Source organism: Malus sylvestris, chromosome 6 (assembly GCF_916048215.2).
Source record: "Malus sylvestris chromosome 6, drMalSylv7.2, whole genome shotgun sequence".
NCBI classification, from domain to species: Eukaryota; Viridiplantae; Streptophyta; class Magnoliopsida; order Rosales; family Rosaceae; genus Malus; species Malus sylvestris.
The window spans coordinates 866,811-892,285 of NC_062265.1; the positions used below are offsets into that span (position 1 = coordinate 866,811).

At 35.5% G+C, this 25,475-nt stretch overlaps 2 protein-coding genes across 7 annotated transcripts in view; one reads left to right on the plus strand and one right to left on the minus strand.

The window, feature by feature from the left end:
- Positions 1-25,475, plus strand: part of LOC126625960 (arabinosyltransferase XEG113) — a 57,059-nt gene that overhangs the window by 544 nt on the left and 31,040 nt on the right. Inside the window, exons 2-13 of one of the 4 annotated variants that reach the window (XM_050295085.1) lie at positions 635-931; positions 1,083-1,288; positions 1,370-1,475; positions 2,159-2,415; positions 2,589-2,724; positions 3,253-3,347; positions 3,448-3,501; positions 4,495-4,608; positions 6,541-6,639; positions 6,717-6,836; positions 7,030-7,116; positions 7,228-7,342. In XM_050295085.1, the coding sequence (XP_050151042.1) occupies positions 635-931; positions 1,083-1,288; positions 1,370-1,475; positions 2,159-2,415; positions 2,589-2,724; positions 3,253-3,347; positions 3,448-3,501; positions 4,495-4,608; positions 6,541-6,639; positions 6,717-6,836; positions 7,030-7,116; positions 7,228-7,342 (1,686 nt within the window). Of the gene's footprint in view, positions 1-634; positions 932-1,082; positions 1,289-1,369; positions 1,476-2,158; positions 2,416-2,588; positions 2,725-3,252; positions 3,348-3,447; positions 3,502-4,494; positions 4,609-6,540; positions 6,640-6,716; positions 6,837-7,029; positions 7,117-7,227; positions 7,637-25,475 lie in introns of those variants that run through there. The other 3 variants (XM_050295084.1, XM_050295087.1, XM_050295086.1) reach the window with 3 other exon arrangements.
- LOC126625961 (catalase isozyme 1-like) lies at positions 8,466-17,738 on the minus strand. 3 transcript variants are annotated; one of them, XM_050295090.1, is made up of 9 exons: positions 17,571-17,738; positions 17,297-17,393; positions 17,016-17,195; positions 11,127-11,224; positions 9,974-10,750; positions 9,699-9,788; positions 9,399-9,466; positions 9,224-9,317; positions 8,466-9,122 (listed from the first exon to the last, which is right to left on the minus strand). In XM_050295090.1, exons 1-9 carry the CDS (start codon positions 17,583-17,585, stop codon positions 9,063-9,065), a joined length of 1,479 nt encoding a protein of 492 aa, XP_050151047.1. In that variant the 5' UTR covers positions 17,586-17,738; the 3' UTR covers positions 8,466-9,062. The 3 variants fall into 3 exon arrangements, with proteins under 3 accessions (XP_050151047.1, XP_050151048.1, XP_050151046.1); XM_050295091.1 differs by lacking the exons at positions 17,016-17,195; positions 17,297-17,393; positions 17,571-17,738 and adding exons at positions 12,080-12,176; positions 12,360-12,545 and having other exon boundaries at positions 11,127-11,404; XM_050295089.1 differs by lacking the exons at positions 8,466-9,122; positions 9,224-9,317; positions 9,399-9,466; ... (1 more) ...; positions 9,974-10,750; positions 11,127-11,224 and adding exons at positions 12,809-13,305; positions 13,407-13,500; positions 13,582-13,649; positions 15,693-15,782; positions 15,969-16,745 and having other exon boundaries at positions 16,918-17,195; positions 17,571-17,737.

The following is a 25,475-nucleotide window of genomic DNA, read 5'->3' on the forward strand; positions in this document are numbered from 1 at the left end:
GAAACGGGGTTTTGAGATTTTAATAATTCAACACATATGTGCTCAGTGAATAATTAACGCAATGGACCTTGTCTTTCTAACCAATTACAAATTTTCAACTGCTTGCTTACATTTCCAAGTGATGAAACTGATTCAGCTATTACATCGTAACCGGGGAACATGAATGCAACCTCATTTAGGAATTATATGATCAAATTTTCTACCTTTGGTGTTTTTTTTTTTTTTTTAATCTTTTCGGGTTGGGTTGGGTAGAACTAAAGGCGATCAACTCTGTGGTTCTTGTTTCTTCTTATACACCAAGAGTGTGAATTTTACACATTGTGGTTACTGCCGTTGTGTTTTGGAGTTGCCATTGGAACTGATTTAGTCCGTTCGGTCTAAGCATGTGGGTTTGAGTTCTGCGCAGACTCCAAGCTTTGGATATATGCGCCAGATTTTGTGTATGTGATTTTGACGTTCTATTATCGATTACCCTGCAGTCAGTAATATTGTGTAACTCGGGACTTTTTGTTTTGTTCAATGCACCCTTTGTTACAATGTTTTGTGTTTATTCAATAAGCAATCTGTCTATGATCCCAGACTTCTCACTCTTCATGCGTGTGTTTTATTTATGTGAATGCACGAATTGTTACAGATGTAGGTTCTCCTCCTTCAGAGCAAGCACCCAATGTTTCTCAACCAGAAATAGTTCAAGCAATAGTCACACCTTCACTAGGTCCTCAAAGCATGTCAACAAGACCTATTTGGGAAGCTCCCCCACGCACAAAGAAAATGCCACCTTTGAAGAAATTTAGACTGAGCAAAGAACTAGTTCAGCAAAGAGTGAAGGATAACGTTGTTATAGTGACCTTTGGGAACTATGCATTCATGGATTTTATCCTGACTTGGGTTAAACACTTGACTGATCTGGGGCTTTCTAACCTTCTCATTGGTAAGCTACCCCATATTCTCAGGCGTGCGTTTTTCTTTCTTTACGGCCTTTGCAATTTGTATACATTTCTTGTTCCACTTCCCAAGGAAAAAAAAATGTGCTTGTTTTTCTATTTTCATTTGCACCTCTGAGTTTGAACTTGATGACTTAGGTGCAATGGACACCAAACTGTTGGAGGCTTTGTATTGGAAAGGTGTTCCGGTATTTGACATGGGCAGCCACATGAGCACAATAGACGTTGGATGGGGGTCACCAACATTTCACAAGATGGGACGAGAAAAAGTTATACTGATTGACTCAATTCTCCCTTATGGTTTTGAGCTGTTGATGTGTGATACAGACATGGTTTGGTTGAAGGTACTTTTTAGCTAGCGTTCAAATTTTTAATTGTTTAGTTGCTTCGTATGGCATTATGAGTTATCAATTTTCTTGGAACAGGACCCGCTTCCGTATCTTGCTCGCTATGCAGAAGCAGATGTCTTAACTTCCAGTGATCAAGTTGTACCAACAGTCACCGATGACAGGCTGGACATTTGGCAACAAGGTAAAGATTTTTTTTAATATTTCTCTTTCTATCACCGTTATCCTTTGTTTGCAGCTATTCCATGAGGAGGATTTCAGTATAACTTGCATAAGATCTGGTGATATAAAAATGTGTCCCACCACAAATGATTACTATGGGTCTAACCCTCAGGGAACTAGTATAGGATCCCAAACTCTCCTTATTTTTGTAGTTACCTTCATTACTATTCTTGGATGTTTAGGCACTTAGAAAAGAAAAAGAACAACTGAATGTGCTTTTTGTCGTACTCCTAACGAACCTATACTAATATGTTATTCTGGTTTCTATTTAACACTCTATGAATATTCTTCATGTACATACCAAGTTGGATTAATATATATGTCAGTATTGACTGTAGTATGCTCTGGAATTCATACACATGCTGTATATTGCTGCAGTTCCATTCCTGGATTTAAAAGATTCCCCAGTGTTTATTTTTGAACATAGGAGTTGTGCCCATGTCAATGACTAATATGCTCACCATTCACACTCTATCCACATTGTTTAGTGCAGTCTAATTTTGACTCCCTCTTTTTCTCTGGTCACCCTTGTTTATTTTTATTTTAGAAGTTATTTGTTCGGTTATGTTTCTTTTTCATGATCAATAGATTTAAAGTTAACTCAAAATTTGAGAATTTTAAAAGATGTATCTTCACCTATAACAGTTGGTGCTGCGTACAACATTGGAATTTTTCACTGGCGGCCAACAGATCCTGCTAAAAGATTGGCTAAGGAATGGAAAGATATGCTTCTAGCTGATGAGAAGATATGGGACCAGAATGGGTTTAATGATCTCGTACGAAGACAGTTAGGACCACCAGTTGATGGAGAGAGTGGACTTGTATATGCTTTTGATGGAAGTCTCAAGCTGGGAGTTCTGCCTGCGAGTATATTTTGTAGTGGGCATACATATTTTGTCCAGGTAGATCCTGTAGTTTTTATTCGATAGTTTGGGTATCTTTTCAATTTACAGTGTTATTCCTTATTTTCATCAATTTTGCTATCAAAGTTAGGTGTCTTTCAAAGACTTAATGCAACTAAGCTATAAAAGGTTATGTTTCACTTAAGCCCTAAGCTTTAACGCTTTAATGACAGGCCATGCATCAACAATTGAGATTGGAGCCATATGCAGTGCATACCACATTCCAGTATGCAGGTACCGAAGGAAAACGCCACCGACTACGGGAAGGCATGGTTTTCTATGACCCACCAGAATACTATGATGCACCAGGTACTAAAGGGAAATATCATTGATATTGTACCGTACATTGGATATCTTCTCAATCTTATCAGGATGCATCTTTCTTTCAATTTCTTGCTTAAAGTGAATGTTCGGTATCATCCTTTGCATCATCTCTGCCAAGGTTTCCTTCCAATCTCATGGAACTTGATCTTTCACATTAAGAAACCAAGGTACTGTATGGTAGCTAGAATGAGCATTGGAATAGAATGGTACGTCTGAGAATTAGAGGGTAAAGTAGGAAGAATTGAAAAATTGGTATTACCTATAATATTTGGGGGAATGAACATTCTATAGGAATACTAGACCATCTCTAATAATTAAAACACCAGCTAATCTCTTTTTCCTTCAGAACTTCTAACCTCGTCAGCAATCAAAAAGTTTGTGATTTAGAAGTGAAAAGTTGATCACTTGAATACACGGATACGCTACTACTGCACATTTGTTCTTACTGATGACTATATTTATACAATTGACGCTTAACATCTTTCTTAACAAGGACTTTGCAAATTTACGCAGGAGGTTTTTTGTCATTTAAGCCGTCTATTCCTAAGAGCTTGTTGCTAGATGGGGAGCATAATGTTAAATCACATTTTACTCTTATTAATTACCAAGTATGTATGTGCTAACCTGCTTCCATAATCTTTTTACATTGTGTGGGAGCGGATCTTAGTGTTACATCTTATAATTTTTATTCTAAATGATTTTGTTCAGATAAAACAAATAAGAACGGCTCTTGCAATTGCTTCTCTGTTGAATCGCACCCTGGTAAGAAAAATTATATATCTATTTTCTCTCTTTTATTTTATTTCAGTCTATTTTTTGGACTGAAATGTTCTGGTGATATATGTGTGAATGAATTTAGTTTCGGATCATTAAATGAGTTTGAGTTTAGTTTGTTTAGATGTACCTGGGTGAAATTACAATTCACCATTAACATAAGGGTTGATACAATCATCATCATCAATTTATCATATATGGAAATTGGGGGCTTATTAATACATGTTCCATTGTGCATGCTTCATAAAATATCACTGGCAAGGCTTAGTTATTATTTTCTCGTTCAAATGTGTAAACCTTGTAAGGACCTGCATGTCTAACAATATAGTGGGATCATGACTGATAATCATAAGTACATACATAGATATGTCTTCTAAGTTCTATGAGAATATAGAAATCTCAAATCAGATAAGTCTTGTATCTCTTTATATAAATCACGGGCTTCTCCTCTAATAATCCACTGGTTTTTGGTTGCATTGTCTAACTCTGACAAGGTGTGTGAGTGGGACAATTTATCCACATTTCGGGCCCAATTTGGCTATACATGCTCTGTGTCATCCAATATATAAGTTAATCTATCTGTTTGGCTCAGACCAGCCACACATGAGGTAGTGTTGAAAATATAAAACTCTTACATCTGGTATCCAAATTCGTGTATCTCAACATATAAAGTCTTGGGCCTCTCCACTAGTAGCTATTTGGTTTTAGATTGGATGGTTCAACTTTAACACAGTGCAATTTAAATTGGTCACCTTCGTAAACACTATAGATACGGTGCTGTTTTGCTTATTGATTTGGGCATAAGGATAAGGGACAAAAATCAGTCCTCTAATTAATCAAACAGCTGTGTGCTGGGGGATATGTACTTAAGGTTTTAGGGTTTAGGTTTACAAGTTTGGAATTCATTATTGTTGAGATGAAATAATGCATTTTTCTGCATATGTATTTTAATCTTCATCTCTTTTATTTGTGTTTTTTTAGGTTATGCCTCCACTATGGTGCAGGTTGGATAGGCTGTGGTTTCCCCACCCTGGCGTTCTTGAGGGATCTATCACTCGACAACCTTTTATTTGCCCTCTAGATCATGTGTTTGAGGTATGTCCAATTTGTCAGAGCTAACTTTATACAGTTTGTTATCTTTGCTTCCACAATGGACAAGATTGCTCGAAAAAAAATTCTTGTAAGAAAGTTGCCATTCCTTTGGTAAAATTTTGTATTAAAGCAGCCTTTGTACTAAAATAGCAGAATGTGTCAGACAGAAAAAAGGGGCAGGATATGAGTTGCATCTTCCAAATTGAGTCAGTTACCATATTAACTCAAGGCTCTTTTTCTGCTAGAGTTTAATTGTTTAGAGTAGTGAGTTGAATTACAATGTCATTGGACAAAAAGTAGCGATCGTATTATCAACTTGGTCCTCCTTGCAATGGGCTCAAATTCAAAGGAGAAGCCCTTTTATTTGTTTATCTCCCCATTGGTGCAGTTTGTGTAAAGCTAAGGAGGAGAGTGTTAACCACATTTTTCTCCACTGTTGTTACACGATTCAACTGTGGTGGAAATTGTTTCAGGAGGTTAGAGTTAGTTGGGTCATTCCAAAGGGTTGTTTCGAGTTTCTAAGCACCAATTTTGGCTCTAGGAATTGGGAGGAAAGCTAAAGCTTTGTGGGGTTGTCTGGTGTCGGCAGTTTTTTGGAACATTTGGTTGGAGCGTAACAAAAGAATTTTTGAGGATTATACTGGTGTGGGGGTAGCAGATCTATGGGGAAGAGTAAGATATTGGGCAGCCCTCTGGGCTTCAGTTTCGAATGATTTTAAGAATTACCCTCTTTCTCACATACTGTGGGATATGTTAGCAGCCGTAAAGTGATTTTGGTTGAGGTTTTGCCACTTGTAATCAGATCCTCTTGAGAGATTTTCTTGTTTTGTTCTTGGTGGATTTCTTATCCACTTCTGTGTAATTCCACTTTTCTTTTTTAATAAAATGTTTTAGTTTCTTCTCGAAAAAAATAAAAAAACAAGTATGTGATGGAGTCTGAATGACTATTTGTGCTGATTACTTTGTTGTTACTAACCTTGCTAAAACCCTATTAGGATTACTAGAAGTGTCAGTTGAATTTTCTGATTGAATCTCGTTGTCATATCCCAGTTGCCATTTCTAAGCATGATTTATTGCAAAAGAGGAAGAGGGAGGGAGGGGGGTGGGTTTCACCTGAGATATTTTTCTGTATTCATACACATCGTAATAGTCAACTGGTAATACAATGTCTTTTTCAGCTAAACTACAGATAAACCAGTCATTACTTTGGCCCTATAAAATGTTTTATTTTTGTCACATAGATACCTATGTGGTTTCCTCTTCTACACAAAAAAGTTAACTTTAGTAGTAATTAAGCACGTCTGAAGCACATGATTTTGGTAAGACGCCATCAAATTCATACCTAATCTGTACTTCTCTTCCATCAATTTTCATATTAAGTACTGATGAACGACTTAAACGATAAGTGTCATGATGCCTGCGGACAATACATGTTTTACGATCTAACCACAAGACGTGTTTCCATAATTTCCCTTTTTCTCTATCTTATGTGTGGACCCTTTTTATTATAAACATTTAAAAGGTTTTGGCTGAGCTACAAAATACTCTCTAATCCCTGATTAACAGAACATGAAAAGTTTCAAGGAAAATTCATGGTTGGATTGGATATTTGAGAAGCTGAAATTTCTATTAACTGGAAGGAAAAAAAAGATTCGAGGAGAGAAAAAGAGGCATACAGCGGTTATTTAATTATTTTCCTACACCTACCTGTGTACAATTGATTTTCTAGTTTTTTTTTTTCTTCACCTTTGTCATTTGTCAAATCTTACATCTCGTTTAAACTGATTAAGTTCCACTGTTTAGATTAATGGGTTTGTACAGAGTGAAGCTTCCAAGAATTGCACAAATAATTCATAGGAACATTGGTGTATCTCAAGGTCCTACTGTGAAATCCCTTCTGGAGGTGGAAGCTAACAAAAGTGTATTGTATCGCAGGTGAATGTCATGCTTAAGGAATTGCCAGCGGAGATATTTGGGCCCCCAATCGGTATTAGAGAATACTCATTCTTTGACAATCCATTGATGCCAAAACAGGTAAATGAGTATCTATGAAATTTTTGAGTCAATAGAATCAGTTCCATTGATTCTTTCATTTATGAATTTTGTTTTAGGTGAAAGAATCATGGCTTGATGTCCAGCTTTGTCAACAAGGAACGCGAGACTGCATTGCTTCAAATACTACCACCCCTTCAGGAGCACTCAGATTTCCAAAGAGAAGCAACGAAGAAATGGTAATCTGAATTAATACGTGTGTGCGTGTGTGAGTTCATTTTATTTCTTTCTTGGAAGAGTATACAGATTAATATATGTATATTTTATGTGTAACAAACCTTGTTCCTTTTTAACCCTATTATTAAGTAGTGTCTTTTGAATCCTGGTGTTCTGAGTGACTTATACGATATTGGATTTCACTTGTATATGCAGTTCAAGACAGTATTCTCCTCGTTCAAGGATGTAAAAGTAATTCAGTTTTCTTCTATGCAAGATGCATTCCCAGGTTTCACCGACAAGGCAAGTCTTTTCGTCAATCTTCTTCGGCTTTTCTTTCTTACTTTGGTTTTACATGCACCACATGCTTCGTTATCATGCGCTGATCTGACGCTTTGTGAAACTTATGGTCAGGCAAGGGAAGAGAAATTCAGGAATCGTGCGAAGCGGTATGTTGGTATATGGTGTTGTGTGGCCGAACACACTCCTGGTCACATATACTATGACATGTACTGGGATGAGAAACCAGGTTGGAGACCTATCCCTCCTCAAACCCGTGAGGACGATCACCCACCACCGTAAGAGAAACCGAGCGATACGTGTACATGTATCTGTCAAAGGAAATACAAAGACGAGTAGCATGGGAAAGTATCTGACAAACGAATTAGTTCCTAACTTACCTACATGAATAGAAACGAAGAGGACTGCATCCATATTAAGACTGGGAGAAATAGTGTTGTGTATTAAAGAAATCTTTTTCAGGTGTATCATTCATAATCTTCATATGTAGCTCCAATAAAAGAAATGGAAAACTTTATATTAATTTGCAAGTTTATTTTTTTTCCATATAAAAATACAAAAATATTAGGCGATATTAGTTCTACGTCAATAGACGTGTGCGAGGTAAAGGGGAAAGAACCGTTGTACCTTGAACCCTCCGCCGGTCCCCTCTATTTTATTTTATTACTAATGTGAAGACAAAGTAAAACAAGCGGGAGGATTAGGTCGAAACTGGGCCTTGAAAACAGTTGAGGAAAAAGATATGTAGGGAAAGGGGAAGGATCTCGTCCATTATCCAGAAGCTGCAAATTCTGGGAGTTGCGGACCTACATTAGAGTTGAAATGTAGGTTTCTTAGTTTTCCAAGGAATTAGGTTTGCTTATTTAATTTGATTTACGTTTTTAATGAGGTTTACTTATTCAACTTGCCTTGTATTTTGTTCTCTGTATAGTTCTTTATGGGGAAGAAATTAATATGTATTAGAATTGTGTCTAAATTTGAAACATTTTGTTTAACTGATTTTAATGTAATAAATATTTCATTAATCAAATAAAATGAGGAACATCATTAATTAGGAATAGAAGTACAAACGCAACTGAAAGATAATACAATACTTAGCCCACGTAACCATATCTAACCAAACGAAAAAATAGCGCTGACAAAGACAATCTTGCATCACCTTTTAATGAACTTGCAAAAGATAACGCTCATGCGCCAAGTTAGAATGGATCAGATTAGATTATGGTACTCTTGTAAAACCAGCTGTCCTATAAACTACGTACGCATCCGCATGGCTATAAAAGTACATCCGATTAGAAGCCACATATCATATGCAAGTCAAGCACAAGCATGACCACCCAACGTCTCGCATAGAAACAGTGAAAATTCGGTGCCTGCAACCGGCACTTTTTTATTTTTTATTCTTCTATTTTCGGAAAAAGTTTTGACTGTAGCAAAACTACGTCAAAACTCCTCAATTTTTATTAAACAAGTCCAAAATTACAAGTAAACCAAAAACCAAACTTACAATTATACACAACCAAAAAGGGCCAAAACCAACAGAAAACAAGAAAGGGGCCCCACAACACTGAAGCCCAAAAAAACACATAACAACCAACCGAGAAGCTTCTACTGAAATCTCCTCCACCGACAGAGATCCAAGCCAGCCACCGGAAACGTCATCCACCACCGAGCATCGCCGCCTCAGACAACACCGCCAACCCCGAACAGCAACCAGATCACAGCCATTAACAGAAGATAATTGGCACCAAACAGGGATTACATTGGAGTTGCATAGTACGAACAATTCGGACTTATTACATTGAGGTTACATGTCACTTACATGCGAAATTTAGTATGACAGTATCACGATACGAGGATAAACCAATTTAGCATTTGATTTCTCTCCTCCCACATTTTCCTTTCACTATGTCTTATCGAAACTCAAACATCTTGCATTGGCATCGCCCTCAAATGCTCGGCCTCACGTTAAGACGAGACGCCAGTTTTTGACCAAAGGATCGGTCAGCCTGCATTTCAATTACCACCAGCACACGTCATATTCCCGTACGAAATCACATCCAACTATTACCAATTCACAAATCCGAATACTTTGCAAGTATGCACTCACCTGAGACCAGTATGAGATCCAAATGCTGCGAATTTCATGGGTGACACGAGGTTCGGATAGGACATCAACCCATCGGTGGAGGAATCGCTCTTGCCTGCAATGAACATTTAGATTATGAAAATGACGTTTAAATACATATATTTCCACATAGAGACATCATAGGGTTGGCAGCTACCTGTCGGGTGCCCAAGATCTGTATCTCTCTCCAGGTTGCTTGAAGTTGTTCTCCTTCTCAATAACGCACTGCATATCCAACAAAACCACCATACACAAATTAAATGCAAAGTTGCTACATGAATCATGATGTGCAGCACACCAAAAGGATTCAGAAATGCAACAAGCATTCATGCATGTATCTAACTTTTTACATTCCAAGTGCTTTCAAGTTTCAGGTAAAAAGAAAAACACAGAAAACAAGAACATGGGAAAACCAAGGGAAGTTTAAATGAATTCTTCTACATTGATACAAACTGACCTTCTCACGCTTTCCAGTGCAAATATTAGAAGGAATTGGGAAGGTCTCAGCATGGCGAACAGGATCATACCTTGATGGGAAGTAGTTAACCTACAGAAAACAGTATGGCATCTGAGCAGAGAAAACTTTGATGAACAAAAAGCAAAAATTGAAGTACATGTCTGAATCTTGGTCAATGCAAGTGTAAAAAGACACAAAGGCATTCAATAAGCCTCAACAATCGAGGGAAAAAGTGGTATTATACTTGGAAAGGAAATTCTGAAAAGCAAAAGTACCTCCTCATCCCTATGCATGAAATTCATAAATCCTTCATGGTGATTGTTGTGATGAGAACACTTGGGAGCATTAACTGGGAGCTGCAAATAGTTTGGGCCAAGACGGTGCCTCTGAGTATCAGAATAGGAGAAGATTCGAGTTTGGAGCAACTTATCATCTGAATAGTAGACACCAGGGACAACAATGGCAGGGCAGAAAGCAAGTTGTTCATTCTCTGCAAAGAAGTTATCAATGTTCTTATTCAGCACCAAACGGCCAACCGGCTGCAGGGGAAGAATATCTTCAGGCCAGGTCTTAGTAACATCAAGTGGGTCAAAGTCAAATCTGTCTTCTTGATCAGGATCAATTGTCTGAATAAAAAGTTTCCACTCCGGGTAGTTGCCAGCTGCGATGGAGTCATAGAGATCCTTGGTAGCGTGGCTGTGATTAGCTCCTCCAACCTTAATAGCCTCATCCTCCAACAAACACTTGACTCCACAAGTGGGTTTCCAATGAAATTTCACGTAGTGTGCCTTCCCGGCCTTACTGATAAGAGTATAGGTGTTAACACCAGACCCTTCCATGTGCCTGTAATCTTGTGGAACTCCCAGGTCATCCAACAGGAAGGTGAACATGTGGAGGCTTTCTGGATGGTGGGAGAAGAAGTCAAGGATCCTCCAATTCTCTTGGATGTGGGACTTAGGGTTTGGTTTGAGAGCATGGACCATGTCCGGGAATTTCATTCCATCGCGGACAAAAAAGACGGGGAAATTGTTTCCCACCAAATCAAAATTACCCTGTTTAAGAAAAATAAAGTCACGAGCATGGGTAAAGAAAGGAATGCATGTATAAACAAGCAAAAACATTAGGACCAAATGATTTCCAAGAGTTAGTTAATAATAATGTTACAAAGAAATCAACAATCTGTAGAATCAAAACAATTTTTAAAAAATAAAATAAAAGGATGAATGCCATATTTCATGGAAGTCACAACACTACTGGGTTTAGTTAAATATGACTAAAGTACTTGTCACTGGAGCTGTGACTAGAGATACCACCGCATATTTTTAACTACAAATATGCTGTTGAATATAATTATGATCAGCGACGTGTCGAAACTCAACTATCATTATCCAGAGGTCATAAAAGATCAATAAGCCATTGAAACCTCACCTCTCTGGTGTAAAACTTCACCGCAAAACCACGAGGATCCCTCAGGGTTTCAGGGCTGCCACGCTCATGGATAACAGTGGAGAAACGCACAATGACAGGTGTCTGAACTCCAGGGGCTCGAAGGAAGTCAGCACATGTAAGGTGAGAAATATCATGGGTGACCTCAAAGAAACCTTTTGCACTGGCTCCCCTAGCATGGACAACACGCTCTGGGATCCGTTCTCTATCAAAATTGGCGAGTTTCTCCACCAGATGGTAGTCCTCGAGCAGAATTGGACCTGACAAGTAGACAAAGAATTAAATTCTTAACTGCATCTACTCAACTCGACATAATCAACCATCCCGATTACATGCAAAAGATGTGATAAGAATGAAACTAGCGGTTATACATTTTATAAAGTATGTCAAATATAGATGACTGCTCTCACTTGCAAAGATAGTAACTTTTATTTAGTTTCAGGCAACCAGACGATAAAAAAATCCATCTTGACAACCTGAGAGGCGATGAAAAAAAGGGACCGGCAGGAATTCATTGAAAACCAACAGACTGGGAACTATAATTGAGAAATTTAAACATAAATGCCGAATAGGGAAAGTTCTAACTTCAAAAACAAACTATATAAATAAGTAAATATATATAAATATATATATATATATATGCATATATATCAGAAAAACAACAAGAGTTTCAAAATAGCAATCATCTTCAACTTGGTAGTGATACAAACATCCAAAAAGTCATCTTGTAGTTCACAATAACATGGACAGAATATCGATGCATACACAGATTACAGCATCAAAACATGATTATGATTATTCACAAGGTGCTCGAAAAGCGATGTACAACTAAAAAACCACAAAAAGGTAAAACTTGAAGAAAATTTGCAATTGAAAATCCGTCAAAAGCAAATAAACAAATAGATAAATCAAAAGTGGATTAAGAATTAAATCACCTCTCGGTCCAACAGTGAGAGAAGAGTTGTTGTTCCAAACTGGAGCACCGGAATTGGTGGTCCAGAACGGGGAATTGAAAGCACTTGAAGGGCGGTGCTGCAACACACACGAAAACAAACCAACCCAAATCCATTAGAGAGGGCTTTGTTTGGTGGCCGAGAAAATAAACAAGAAAAGTAATTCAACAAGAAAATCAAACTTAAATCAATCAAATTAAGATCATAAACAAGTAAAAAAGAAAAAACCCCAGAAAGATTAAGATTAAGATTAGCGTGTTACCCTGTAAGGATCCATGGAGGAAGGTCAGGTTAGAGAGAGAGCTTGATGGAGAAGGTAAGAGGTGAGCAGAGGAAGGGGGTAAGCCACTCACTCACTCAGACGGGGCAATCGAAGGCTGAAATGTAAGCAAATTTGGTGGATTTATAAACGCTGACTTTCGGCTTTGGGTTGGGTCGTGGGCTTGGCTCACGCTTTTGTGTGAAATTTCCATTTTCCGATCTCGGCCTCACGTTATCTTTATCCACACACACAGCTGGAAGGTCACTACGTATCTTTGCCAATTTATCGTCACTACATATCTTTGCCTATAAACTACGTACGCATCCGCATGGCTATAAAAGTATGACTACACAACATCTCGCATAGAAACAGTGAAAATCGGTGCCTGCTGCAACCGGCACTAGTTACATTTTTTTTTTTGGGAAGAGTTTGACTAGTAAAACTACGTCGAAACTCCCTCAACTTTTATTAAACAAGTCCAAAATTACAAGTAAATTAAAAACCAAACTTACAATTATACACAACTAAAAATGGCCGAAACCAACAGAAAACAAGAAAGAGGCCCCACAACAATGAAGCCCAAAAAAAACACAGAACAACCAACCGAGAAGCTTCTGCTCAAATCTCCTCCACCGACAGAGATCCAAGCCAGCCACCGGAAACGTCATCCATCACCGAGCATCGCCGCCTCAGACAACACCGCCAACCCCGAACAGCAACCAGATCACATCCATTAACAGGAGATAATTGGCACCAAACATGGATTACATTGGAGTTGCATAGTACGAACGATTCGGACTTATTACATTGAGGCTACGTGTCACTTACATGCGAAATTTAGTATGACAGTATCACGATACTCAAACATCTTGCATTGGCATCGCCCTCAAATGCTCGGCCTCACGTTAAGACGAGACGCCAGTTTTTGACCAAAGGATCGGTCAGCCTGCATTTCAATTACCACCAGCACACATCATATTCCCGTACGAAATCACATCCAACTATTACCAATTCACAAATGCGAATACTTTGCAAGTATGCACTCACCTGAGACCAGTATGAGATCCAAATGCTGCGAATTTCATGGGTGACACGAGGTTCGGATAGGACATCAACCCATCGGTGGAGGAATCGCTCTTGCCTGCAATGAACATTTAGATTATGAACATGACGTTTAAATACATTTATTTCCACATAGAGACATCATAGGGTTGGCAGCTACCTGTCGGGTGCCCAAGATCTGTATCTCTCTCCAGGTTGCTTGAAGTTGTTCTCCTTCTCAATGACGCACTGCATTTCCAACGAAACCACCATACACAAATTAAACGCAAAGTTGCAATATGAATCATGATGTGCAGCACACCAACAGGATTCAGAAATGCAACAAGCATTCATGCATGTATCTAACTTTTTACATTCCAAGTGCTTTCAAGTTTAAGTAAAAAAGAAAAGGAGAAATCCTTCATTTTACTATTTCATTGATTAAAATCCTATTTATTTTTAATTTTTTATCAAGTCATTGGATATTAATAACATCATTAATTATTTCAATACTAAAATATTTTTTATTTCTAAATATATTCATTTAATGTTAAAAATGTTACAATTAGTATATTTATATTTATGACTAAATTTTTTATCATATATTTTTAGTTTTAGTTTGTACCCTTTTTAATTTGTAATTCTTTTTTAATTTGTACCAATTTTCTTTTTAGTTTTAATTTGTACCCATATATTAATTTCTTTTTGTGCCCATATTTTTTAAAGTTTATTTGTATTTGTACCCATATTTTTTTTATTTATACTTTTTATTTTGCTAAATGTACCCATGCTAATTATATGTACCCATTCATGTAAAAAATTTTAATCTTAAAATGTACTCATTCTTAAATATACCAATTTGTTATATGTAAAATGTACCATTTTTTTTTATATATAATCCATTCAATGTTTTAAATCCATTTTTAAACTTATATGGGTACATTCTTTTTCTTTGATTTTAAAATGTATCCATGTCAAGTTTAATCAAAGCAATTTACTAATGTTATTAAGTATAATATCTTTTTTATTGTGATTTTGAAGAATGTACTCATATTTTGATACAATAATTTTTTTGGTTAATTTTGTTGAATGTACCCATGTTTATATATATATATATATATATATATGCACACACAATAGTATATTTATATTTTAATATTTTTAATCCCACAAATTATAGTTTTTTTAATTTAAAATCTCATTTATATAAACTAAACTTTTTAATTTTTAATTTAAAAAATATAGTAACATACATAGAAATAAATTATCACATTGATTTCAAGAACGTCAATCAAAAATTAAAAACCAACAATGTTTCAATCAAAGAATATTCATAGTTAAGGACCGCATCCAAAGTCTCCCGGAGAAATTAGGTTCTCATCCTTCATTTTACTATTTCATTGATTAAAATCCTATTTCTTTTTAATTTTTTATATCCTTGGGTATTAATAACATCATTAATTATTTCTATAATAAAATATTTTTTATTTCTAAATATATTCATTTAATGTTTAAAATGTTACGATTAGTATATTTATATTTATGACTAAATTTTTTATCATATATTTTTAGTTTTAGTTTGTACCCATATATTAATTTCTTTTTGTGCCCATATTTTTTAAAGTTTATTTGTATTTGTACCCATATATTTTTTTTATTTATACTTTTTATTTTGCTAAATGTATCCATGCTAATTATATGTACCCATTCATGTAAAACTTTTTAATCTTAAAATATACTCATTCTTAAATATACCAATTTGTTATATGTAAAACGTACCTTTTTTTTTTATATATAATCCATTCAATGTTTTAAATCCATTTTTAAACTTATATGGGTACATTCTTTTTTCTTTAATTTTAAAATGTATCCATGTCAAGTTTCATCGAAGAAATTTACTAATGTTATTAAGTCTAATATCTTTTTTTTTTTGTGATTTTGAAGAATGTACCTATGTTTTGATACAATAATTTTTTTGTTTAATTTTGTTGAATGTACCCATATTTATATATATATATATGCACACACAATAGTATATTTATATTTTAATATTTTTAATCCCACAAATTATGGTTTTTTTATTTAAAATCTCATTTATATAAACAACTAAAATTTCTAATTTTTAATTTAAAAAATATAGTAAATAAATTATCAAATTTTAGAGACCTCAATCAAAAATTAAAAACCAACAAGATTTCAATAAAAAAATATTCATAAGAAAAACACAGAAAACAAGAACATGGGAAAACTAAGGAAATTTAAATGAATTATTCTACATTGATACAAACTGACCTTCTCACGCTTTCCAGTGAAAATATTAGAAGGAATTGGGAAGGTCTCAGCATGGCGAACAGGATCAAACCTTGATGGGAAGTAGTCAATCTACAAAAAACGGTAGGGCATCTGAGCAGAGAAAACTTTGATGAACAAACAAGTGAAAATTTAAGTAGACGTCCGAATCTTGAGCAACACAAGTGTAAAAAGGGTAAAAGGCATTCAATAAGCGTCAGCAATTGAGGGGGAAAGTGGTATTGCACTTGGAAAAGAAAATGAAAAGAGCAAAAGTACCTCCTCATCTCTGTGCATGAAATTCATAGATCCGTCATAGTGATTGTTGTGATGAGCACACTTGGGAGCATTAACTGGGAGCTGCAGATAGTTGGGGCCAAGACGGTGCCTCTGAGTATCAGAATAGGCGAAGAGTCGAGTTTGGAGCATCTTATCATTTGAATAATAGATACCAGGGACAACAAGGGCAGGGTTGAAAGCAAGTTGTTCATTCTCTGCAAAGAAGTTATCAATGTTCTTATTCAGTACCAAACGGCCAACAGGCTGCAGGGGAAGAAGATCTTCGGGCCAGGTCTTAGTATCATCAAGTGGGTCAAAGTCAAATCTGTCTTCATGATCAGGATCCATTATCTGAATAAAAAGTTTCCACTCCGGGTAGTTGCCAGCTTCAATTGAGTCATAGAGATCCTTGGTAGCGTGGCTGTGATTAGCTCCTCCAACCTTAATAGCCTCGTCCTCCAACAAACACTTGACTCCACAAGTGGGCTTCCAATGAAATTTCACGTAGTGTACCTTCCCGGCCTTGCTGATAAGAGTATAGGCGTGTACACCAAAGCCTTCCATGTGCCTGTAATCTTGTGGAACTCCCACGTCATCGAATAGGAAGGCGAACGTGAGCAGGCTTTCTGGATGGTGAGATAAGAAGTCAAGGACCCTCCAATATTCTTGGATGTGGGACTTAGGGTTCGGTTTGAAAGCATGGATCACGTCCGGGAATTTCATTGCATCACGGACAAAAAAGACGGGGAAATTGTTTCCCACCAAGTCCCAATTACCCTGTTTAAGAAGAACAAGGTGACAACATGAGTAAAGTATTTGTCACTGGAGCTGCCTATGACTAGAGATACCACTGTATTTTTTACTATAAATATGTTGTTGAATATAATATGATCATCGGCGTGTCATTATCCAGAGGTTATAACACATGAATAAGCCATTGAGACCTCACCTCTCTGGTGTAAAACTTCACTGCAAAACCACGAGGATCCCTTATGGTTTCGGGGCTGCCTCGCTCATGGATAACAGTGGAGAAACGCACAATGACAGGTGTCTGAACTCCAGGGGCTCGAAGGAAGTCAGCACATGAAAGGTGAGAAATATCATGGGTGACCTCAAAGAAACCTTTTGCACTGGCTCCCCTAGCATGGACAACACGCTCTGGTATCCGTTCTCTATCAAAGTTGGCGAGTTTCTCCACCAGATGGTAGTCCTCAAGCAGAACCGGACCTGACAAATAGACAACGAATTAAATTCTTAACTGCATCTACTTAACTCGACATAACCAACCATCCCGATCACATGCAAAAGTCAGAGAAGAGTTAAATCACCTCTGGGTCCTACAGTGAGAGAAGAGTTGTTGTTCGAAACTGGAGCACCGGCATTGGTGGTCCAGAACGGGGAATTGAAAGCACTTGAAGGGCGGTACTGCAACAACACACAAAAACAAACAAACCCAAATCCATTAGAGAGGGCTCTCTTTGGTGGCCGAGATAATAAACAAGAAAATCAAACTTATAAAAATAAAAAAAAATTCAAATTAAGAGCATAAACAAGCAAAAGAGAAAAACCCCAGAAAGATTAAGATTAAGATTAGAGTAGTGCCTTGTAAGGATCCATGGAGGAAGGTCAGGTTAGAGAGAGAGAGAGCTTGATGGAGAAGGTAAGAGGTGAGCAGAGGAAGGGAGTAAGCCACTAGCTCAGATGGGCAATCGAAGGCTGAAATGCAGGCAAATTTATAATGGTGCTCCCACTTTTGTGTGAAATTACCATTTCCAGCTCTCGGCCCCACGTTATCTTTATCCACACACACAGCTGGAAGATCACTACATGTCTTCTCTTCTCTACAATTTGTAGTCACAAGTCGGAATGATTATTGACACAGAGCGAGGTGGAAGAATTCAATGTGAATAATTGAGAACGACAAGCATTCACCGTTCTCCATCCTAAAAATAAAATTTTAATTGTGACCGGAATGCACAACCACTGATGCCGGGTGACACTGTCCGCTCCTACAACGACGCCACGTATACTATAAACACTTTGAAACGTGTACTCTTTGAAATTACATAAAGACTAATCCGATTCTCGGATATGCTTTGAAGACTTGAATTGGAATATTTTGGTGGTTTATTAGAGGCATCTCTTGAAGATTTATATAAAAGAGTAAATTGTAGTAATAGTATCTCAATTTTAACTTAATTAGAGTAATGATCTCTTAATTAAAAATTCATTACCAAAGGTTCCTCAATAAAAGAGTAAATTGTAGCAATGGTCCATTAACTTATCAAAACGTGCAGTTATAGTCCATCAACTAAAAATTCATTACCAAAGGTCCCTCAATTTTAATCAAACCGAAGAAATAGTCCCTCAACTTTAACCCAATTGGAGAAATAGTCTCTTAACTTTAACCTAATTGTAGCTATAGTCCTTCAAACATAATTCATTTTGACAAAATTCTAACGAAAATGACCATAACTACACGTTTTGATGAGTTGAGGGACCAATGACAATGGATTTTTAGTTGAGGGACTATTCCTACAATTTACTCTATATTAAACAATCAAAACTCTTAGAATGGATTTTTAATGGGTCAGAAACATGGTTCTGTACACCAAGTATCATTATATAATGAGATATTTTCTGTCAATTAATAATATTATGACACTAGTAGATTGAACCGTGTTCTCAACATACTGAAATGTTTATACTATTTTAAAAGGTTAAATTTAGCGACATAGTATTACTGTCTAGTGGTATTCCTCCTCACTTGTAAGTGAGAGGTCTTAAGCTCAATTCTCGTTATATGAGGCTAAGCCCATCTTCTCTCTTCTAATATTGATAATATCGTTTGTTAAAAAAAAAAATTATCTCTAATAAATGTTGTAAAAGACTATTTAATTATAGCAAAGGAGCAATCATTTTTTGAATTTAGGAAGCAATATTCACTTGTTAAATATTAAAAAATAAATAAAACTAGTGGAGTTTTTTGTTTTTTTATGAAACAAGTAGATTGGGTTTGTTAATATTAAAATATTCAAAGTCTGTTAAAATTTCGGCATAAAAAGTTAAGCTGAGTAGCTACTGTAATTTTTTTTGGTACAGTTCACTTGCTCGTTTAACAAAAATTTAGTGCTTTCTCTTAAAGATGCTCTTAGCTAGTTTTTACAAAAATAAACAATATCACTTTGTACTACAATTTATTGATACTTTTGTTAATTATAAAGAAGGAGTATTAGTTTCGACTTCCGTAGATGATGAGTTAACAGTAAATTTTCTTAACTAACTCATTGTGTAACATAACATAATGACTGTCACATCCTGGCCCAGGCCCCCACCACATCCTGGGTTCAACTCCACCGTAGCACGATATTGTCCGCTTTTGGCCCATACCACGCCCTCACGGTTTTGTTTATGGGAACTCACGCGAGAACTTCCCGGTGGGTCACCCATCCTGGGATTGCTCTCGCGTGAACTCGCTTAACTTTAGAGTTCTGATGGAACCCGAAACCAGTGAGCTCCCAAAAGGCCTCGTGCTAGATAGAGATGAGAATATATATATATATATATATATATATATAGGCAATACACTATGTTATCCACCTAGTGAACAGTAACTGCATTTTGCATCTCTACCGTTGCACTTCAATAGCTCTATCAATAGGCAATAAAATATTAGTATTTTTTTATTTATAAAATAATTTTATTTGTAATTTCGGATAAGATTTTTAATCGTTTTCATTGCACCACGTGTCATAAAATCCGAAAAGACAATTATCGGTGATGGATTTCCGATAAAATTTTTAATCGTTCTCGTTGCGCCACGTATCATTATCCGAAAAGTTATAAAATAATACAAAATAATTTTATTTGTAATTTCGGATAAGATTTTTAATCGTGCGCCACATGTCATAAAATCCAAAAAGATAATTATTGGTGATGGATTTTCGATAAGATTATTAACCAATCACGTCGCGCCATGTGTCACAATTTTTTAGGATAGATTTCCATCATTCTTGGAAGCACTCCCTTTTCTCTTTGAAGTCTTCTTACCTTGAGGCCTAATTGGATAACGGGTTGATCCCGAAGCTTGTTCAAGGGGGCGCTTTAGACACTTCTTCTGCTTCATCTTCATGAACATGCGAGGCATGATCGGGTGTAGAGTGTAGAGGGGTGTTGTTCATGAAAACTTCTGGACCGACGTGTATAACTTTGAATTTAGGATAATCTTTGACAATATTCCAACATTCCCACCGGTTGAATGATTTAATTTTACTTTTGGTTTTGGCACCATATCAAACTTGTGCTTGAAGTTGCTACACAATGCGGGATAAGAAATAATTATAATTCTATAAAACTTATAGAGGATCCACTCCACTGGGCGATGTGGGATGTTACAATGACCACTAGTAATATAATTATATTATCTTAATAAAAATTAATTTAATTTATGTGTTTTTAATTTGACTAATTTAATCCTCGTATTAACCTTCGTTAACTAATCTAAGACAGTATCCATTCATAATTCTATAAAACTTAAACAAAATTGATTATTACAAAATAAATTAAAAATAAACACGATAACCAAATTGGCAAACTGACAACACAAAAACTAAATGGGGCCAACACTATAACCTAAAAAACTCCCAAAAAATAATATTAGAAAAGTAGTGGGCTTTCTATATTAGCACCTTACAAAATATTGAATGCACCCCACATTAAAATTTAATATTAAATGATTTATATGCAATGGCAAATTTGACCTTATTAGGTTAAAAAAAAAATTCTAAATACACCTCAAATCATTTTTAATAGATTATTGATCTTCTTCAACTATCCAAAATCCTTTCGACGCTGCATTGTTGAACAAAACCCTAACTAATGAAACTACAAACATGTTGATTGAGAAAAATTATTTTTGACGAATGAAACACAAAATCAATTTTTCGGAAGCTTCAAATGAGGTAAGACTTCATATTTTTTATTGTTTTAGTGATTTTGACGACATCGATAATTATTTAATCTTACATTTGATGCGTTATTCAAGTTTCTATGTTCATATTCATCTTTTAAGGATCACAGAGATTACATGAAGAATTAAACATCTAAAATTACCATCAAATAGTAAAAACAGACGACATGAGCTTTAATGGTGGAATTGAAAACAGTCCACATATGCTTTAAATCCTAGGCGGCATCTTTTGTCAAAATTCCAATCGGCATTTTTTGTCCAAATTAAAAGTTTTATAAGATTTGAGAAATGTGGGGTGTATAGAAAATAAGGAAAACAAATGAAAATGGCTTGAAAACTTTGAGTTTTAACGATAAAGACAAAATAAAGAGTAACGTGAATAGTAACAGGTTTGACTTTAGTGTAAAAATATGGTTTTTCGTTAAAGTGAACAGTACCGGGAGCTTTTCGTTAAAGTTTCCAAAGATAATTATTCATTGAAAAAGAAAATGTGGAGGTGTATTAAGTATGTATGGTTTATTCAATAATTTATAGAGTGTTAATATAATAAGCCAAAGTAGTGTGTGAAAGTTGCCAAATACTACCAATATGGTGATAAGGTTGGAATGGGCCGTGAAGTGAGATTAGCCACAAAAGCCTGTACCTCTCTGGCCCACTCCAATTTTGCCACATCAAACAGCCACAAAAAAAAAATCACTTTCATGGCTCTTGCTTCTCTCCGTAAGCTCATTTAGACTTTTCTTCTTTTTATTGGACCACTAGTGTATGGGCACTCACAAAATGTGTGAGAAATTTTTTTATTTTTGTTTTTAAAATAGAAGGAGAGAGGAAGAGAGTGATAGAGAATGTGGGAGTGTGAAGTCTTTTTTTTTTTGAGATGTGTTATGATTACATATAGGTGAGGCTTTGAAAAAAAAAAAGCAAAATTTAGTTGTGTGAAATTACATTTCTATCCCATATTTCTTATTCATATTATGTTTTAATTAGAGGGTTAAACTGATAATTTCATAAGGTTTTAGTTGACAATGAGTGTTTATTAATTAGTAGAGATGGACTACAATTAAACTACTATTGTCCAATTTAAACTCTCGATTTCTCGTGTAGTAACTGTCATTCTCACATGTATAGCATGTGTGACGTTTCTTTTTTTCATACAAGCGATACTGGAGAATGAGATTTGAATAAAAGACCTCAAAACAAGGATAAACGCTATTAACCACTTGACATACAAGTCTCTCTGCTGGTGAGATTTCTAGTTTATCATTATTTAAAAAATTGTTTGTCTAAACATCAAACCTAATCAAAACTGAAGCAAAGCATTACAACCTCTTCTGCCGTAGAAAGGACACCAAAAATGTGAAAACAAAGGTATATGTAGTCTGGACAATTTTGGAGCAGTAATGAATTGAATTGAGATAATGCACAGGTAAGAGTAAAACCCTACTTGTTGCTCTTGTTGGAGAAAACGCCATGAGTGACATATTGCAGTAGACGAGCCAGCGTCAGTTTTTCGATATGAACTTCATAGCTAACGATACATATGTGTTTTGAATGCTTTTCATCTTTGCATGTACAATATCATTTTTACCTTCTCTCAGTTATAGTATTGTTTTGCATGTAGTTCAACATTCAAGCGAACATGGTTTTGGCTTTTCATTCATGAGTTATGGGTTTAAAACTCATTGTTGTAATAGTTTTCAACTCTTCCACTCCTCTTAATAATAATAATAATAATTTAAAAAAAAAATTAGAGTATTGTCTCATCAAAGAAAATCAACCGAATTTCACAAATTTTGTACCCACGTATGAGAAGAAGAAATTTGAGTTTGTCTTCGCTTAAATGACAAATCAGAGTGGGAACTCGATTTTATCTTCGCTTAACAAGCTCTTATCGTGGAGTGTGATTGGAGATTAAATTTTTACATTTTCTCTAAATCTAGTTAAAAGCTCATTAAAAAGTCCATTGAATATGCTTTTAGTCTTAGAATATCTCTAATCGTGTAAGGAAGAGAATTCATTTTAACGAGTCACATAGGCAAAAACTAGCTCCAATATAATAGGCAATTGATAAATTTTGACCATTCTCTCAAAGTAGACAAATAAGGCCCCACATTTATCTTCTCGATAAAAGTGGAGAAAGATGACAAAGCTAAAAGATAAAAAACAGATGTCATAGATGAAAGACATATTAGCGTGCAGGAATGCGATATATGTATGTATGTACGTATGTATGTATGTATATATGTGTTAGAATGTGTAATGGATTATTATTATATTATTAAAATAATTAAAGTGAGGGTGACAAAAATTGATCAATCAAGCACATGGGTGCTTGCTTTACAAAAACCGTGTGCTGAGTGGTTTACAGATACCGTGTGCTGAGTGCAGAAAGACAACTCTGTCTCTCTCTCTCTCTCTGTCTCATCTCTCTCGTACTCTCTCTCTCTACAACCCTCCGCTTTGTTCTGACTTCTCAGCCTCTCTCTCTCCCACGGTCCCACCGTCGAATTCTTGCACCTCCATGCTGCTCTGCTTTCTTCCTCTCTTCCTCCAAATCAGACTCCATGAACCCGCGGAGCATTCCTTTCCTTCGCTCCAAAGCTTGGCTGCAGACGGTTCCTTGAAAGCTCGAAGAAAAGCCGACGCGCTGCATCGATTACTGAACAGGTGCTGCATCCATTCTCAGCACCAGATATTCTGTCTCTCTCTTTCATAGCCATGGCACGCCAATAATTCATGGCGTAATTGTGACTTGCTATCTCCTTTTCATACTTTATCAATTTCAAATATAAAAATATAAGTCCACGTAACATATAATTATATTAATAATATTAATAATTGGGTACAAGTGAAAAATAATTCAAACGACAAGAACCAATATTAGCGTGCAGGAATGCGATATATAGCGAAACGTCGCTGATATTTTGTATGGTGATCGCAAAAAGACAGAGAGCGAGGTGGAAAAAATCAATGTGAATAATTGAGAACGTCAAGCATTCAACCTTCCTTATCCTACATCTATGCACAACCACTGGTCCCGGGTGACATTGTCCACTCCTACGACGCCACGTATACTACAAACACCTTGAAGCGTGTGCTCACACCCGATTCTTGGGATATGCTTTTGAAAACTTGAATTAGAAGTTAGAACACCCTGTTTTGGTGGTTTATTAGAGGCATCTCTTGAAGATTTATATAAAATAGTAAATTATAGAAATTGTCGCTCAGTTTTAATTTAATTAAAGTAATGATCTTTTAACTAAAAATTTATTATTATTGGTCCTTGAACTTATCAAAATTTGTAGCTATAGTCTCTTAACTAAAAAATTATTAACAAAGGTTCCTCAATTTTAATTCAACTAAAGAAATGGTTCATCAATTTTAAATTAATTGAAGAAATAATCATTTAACTTTAATCCAATTGTAACTATGGTCATTCAAACATAATTGATTTTGACAAAATTTTGACGAAGTTGACGAAAATGATCATAACTACACGTTTTGATGAGTTAATGGACCAATAACAATGAATTTTTAGTTGATGGATCATTGCTCCAATTTAACTAAAGTTGAGGGACCATTGTTACAATTTACTTTTTATTAAACAATCAAAACTCTTAGAAGAGATTTTTAATGGGCCAAAAACATTGTTCTGTACACTAAGTATCATTATATTATGCGATAAATTTTATGTCAATTAATAATATTATGACATTAGTAGATTGAACCGTGTTCTCGACATATTGAAAAATTTATGCTATTTTAAAAAGTTAAATTTAACCACATAGTATTACTGTCTAGTGGTATTCCTCTTCACTTATAATGAGAGGTCTTAGGCTTGATTCTCCCTAAAGGGGAATCGAACCACATTATTACTAGCTTATTATGAGGCTAAACACACATTCTCTCTTTTAACATTGATAATATCATTTGTTAAAAAAAATTAAATTTAAAAAATTTCTCTCTAATAAATATTGTAAAAGACTATTTAATTATAGCAAAGGAGCTATCATTTTTGAAATTTAGGAAACAACTTTCACCTGTTAAATATTAAAAAAATAGTAAAACTAGTGGAGTTTTTAGTTTTATTATGAAACAAGGAGATTGAGTTTGTTAATATTAAAATATTCAAAGTCTTTTAAAATTTCGACAAGTTAAACTGAGTAGCTACTGCAATTTTTTTGATACAGTTCACTTGCTCATTTAACAAAAGTTTAGTACTTTCTCCTAATGATGCTCTTAGCTAATCTCTTTGTCCTTCAGAACTTCTAACCTCGTCACCAATAAAAAAGTTTGATTTAAAAGTGAAAAGTTGATCACTTGAATACACGGATACGCTACTGCTGCACATTTGTTCTTACTGATGACTATATTTATACAATTGACGCTTAACATCTTTCTTGACAAGGACTTCGCAAATTTACACAGGAGGTTTTTTGTCATTTAAGCCATCTATTCCTAAGAGCTTGTTGCTAGATGGGGAGCACAATGTTAAATCACATTTTACTCTTATTAATCACCAAGTATGTATGTACTAA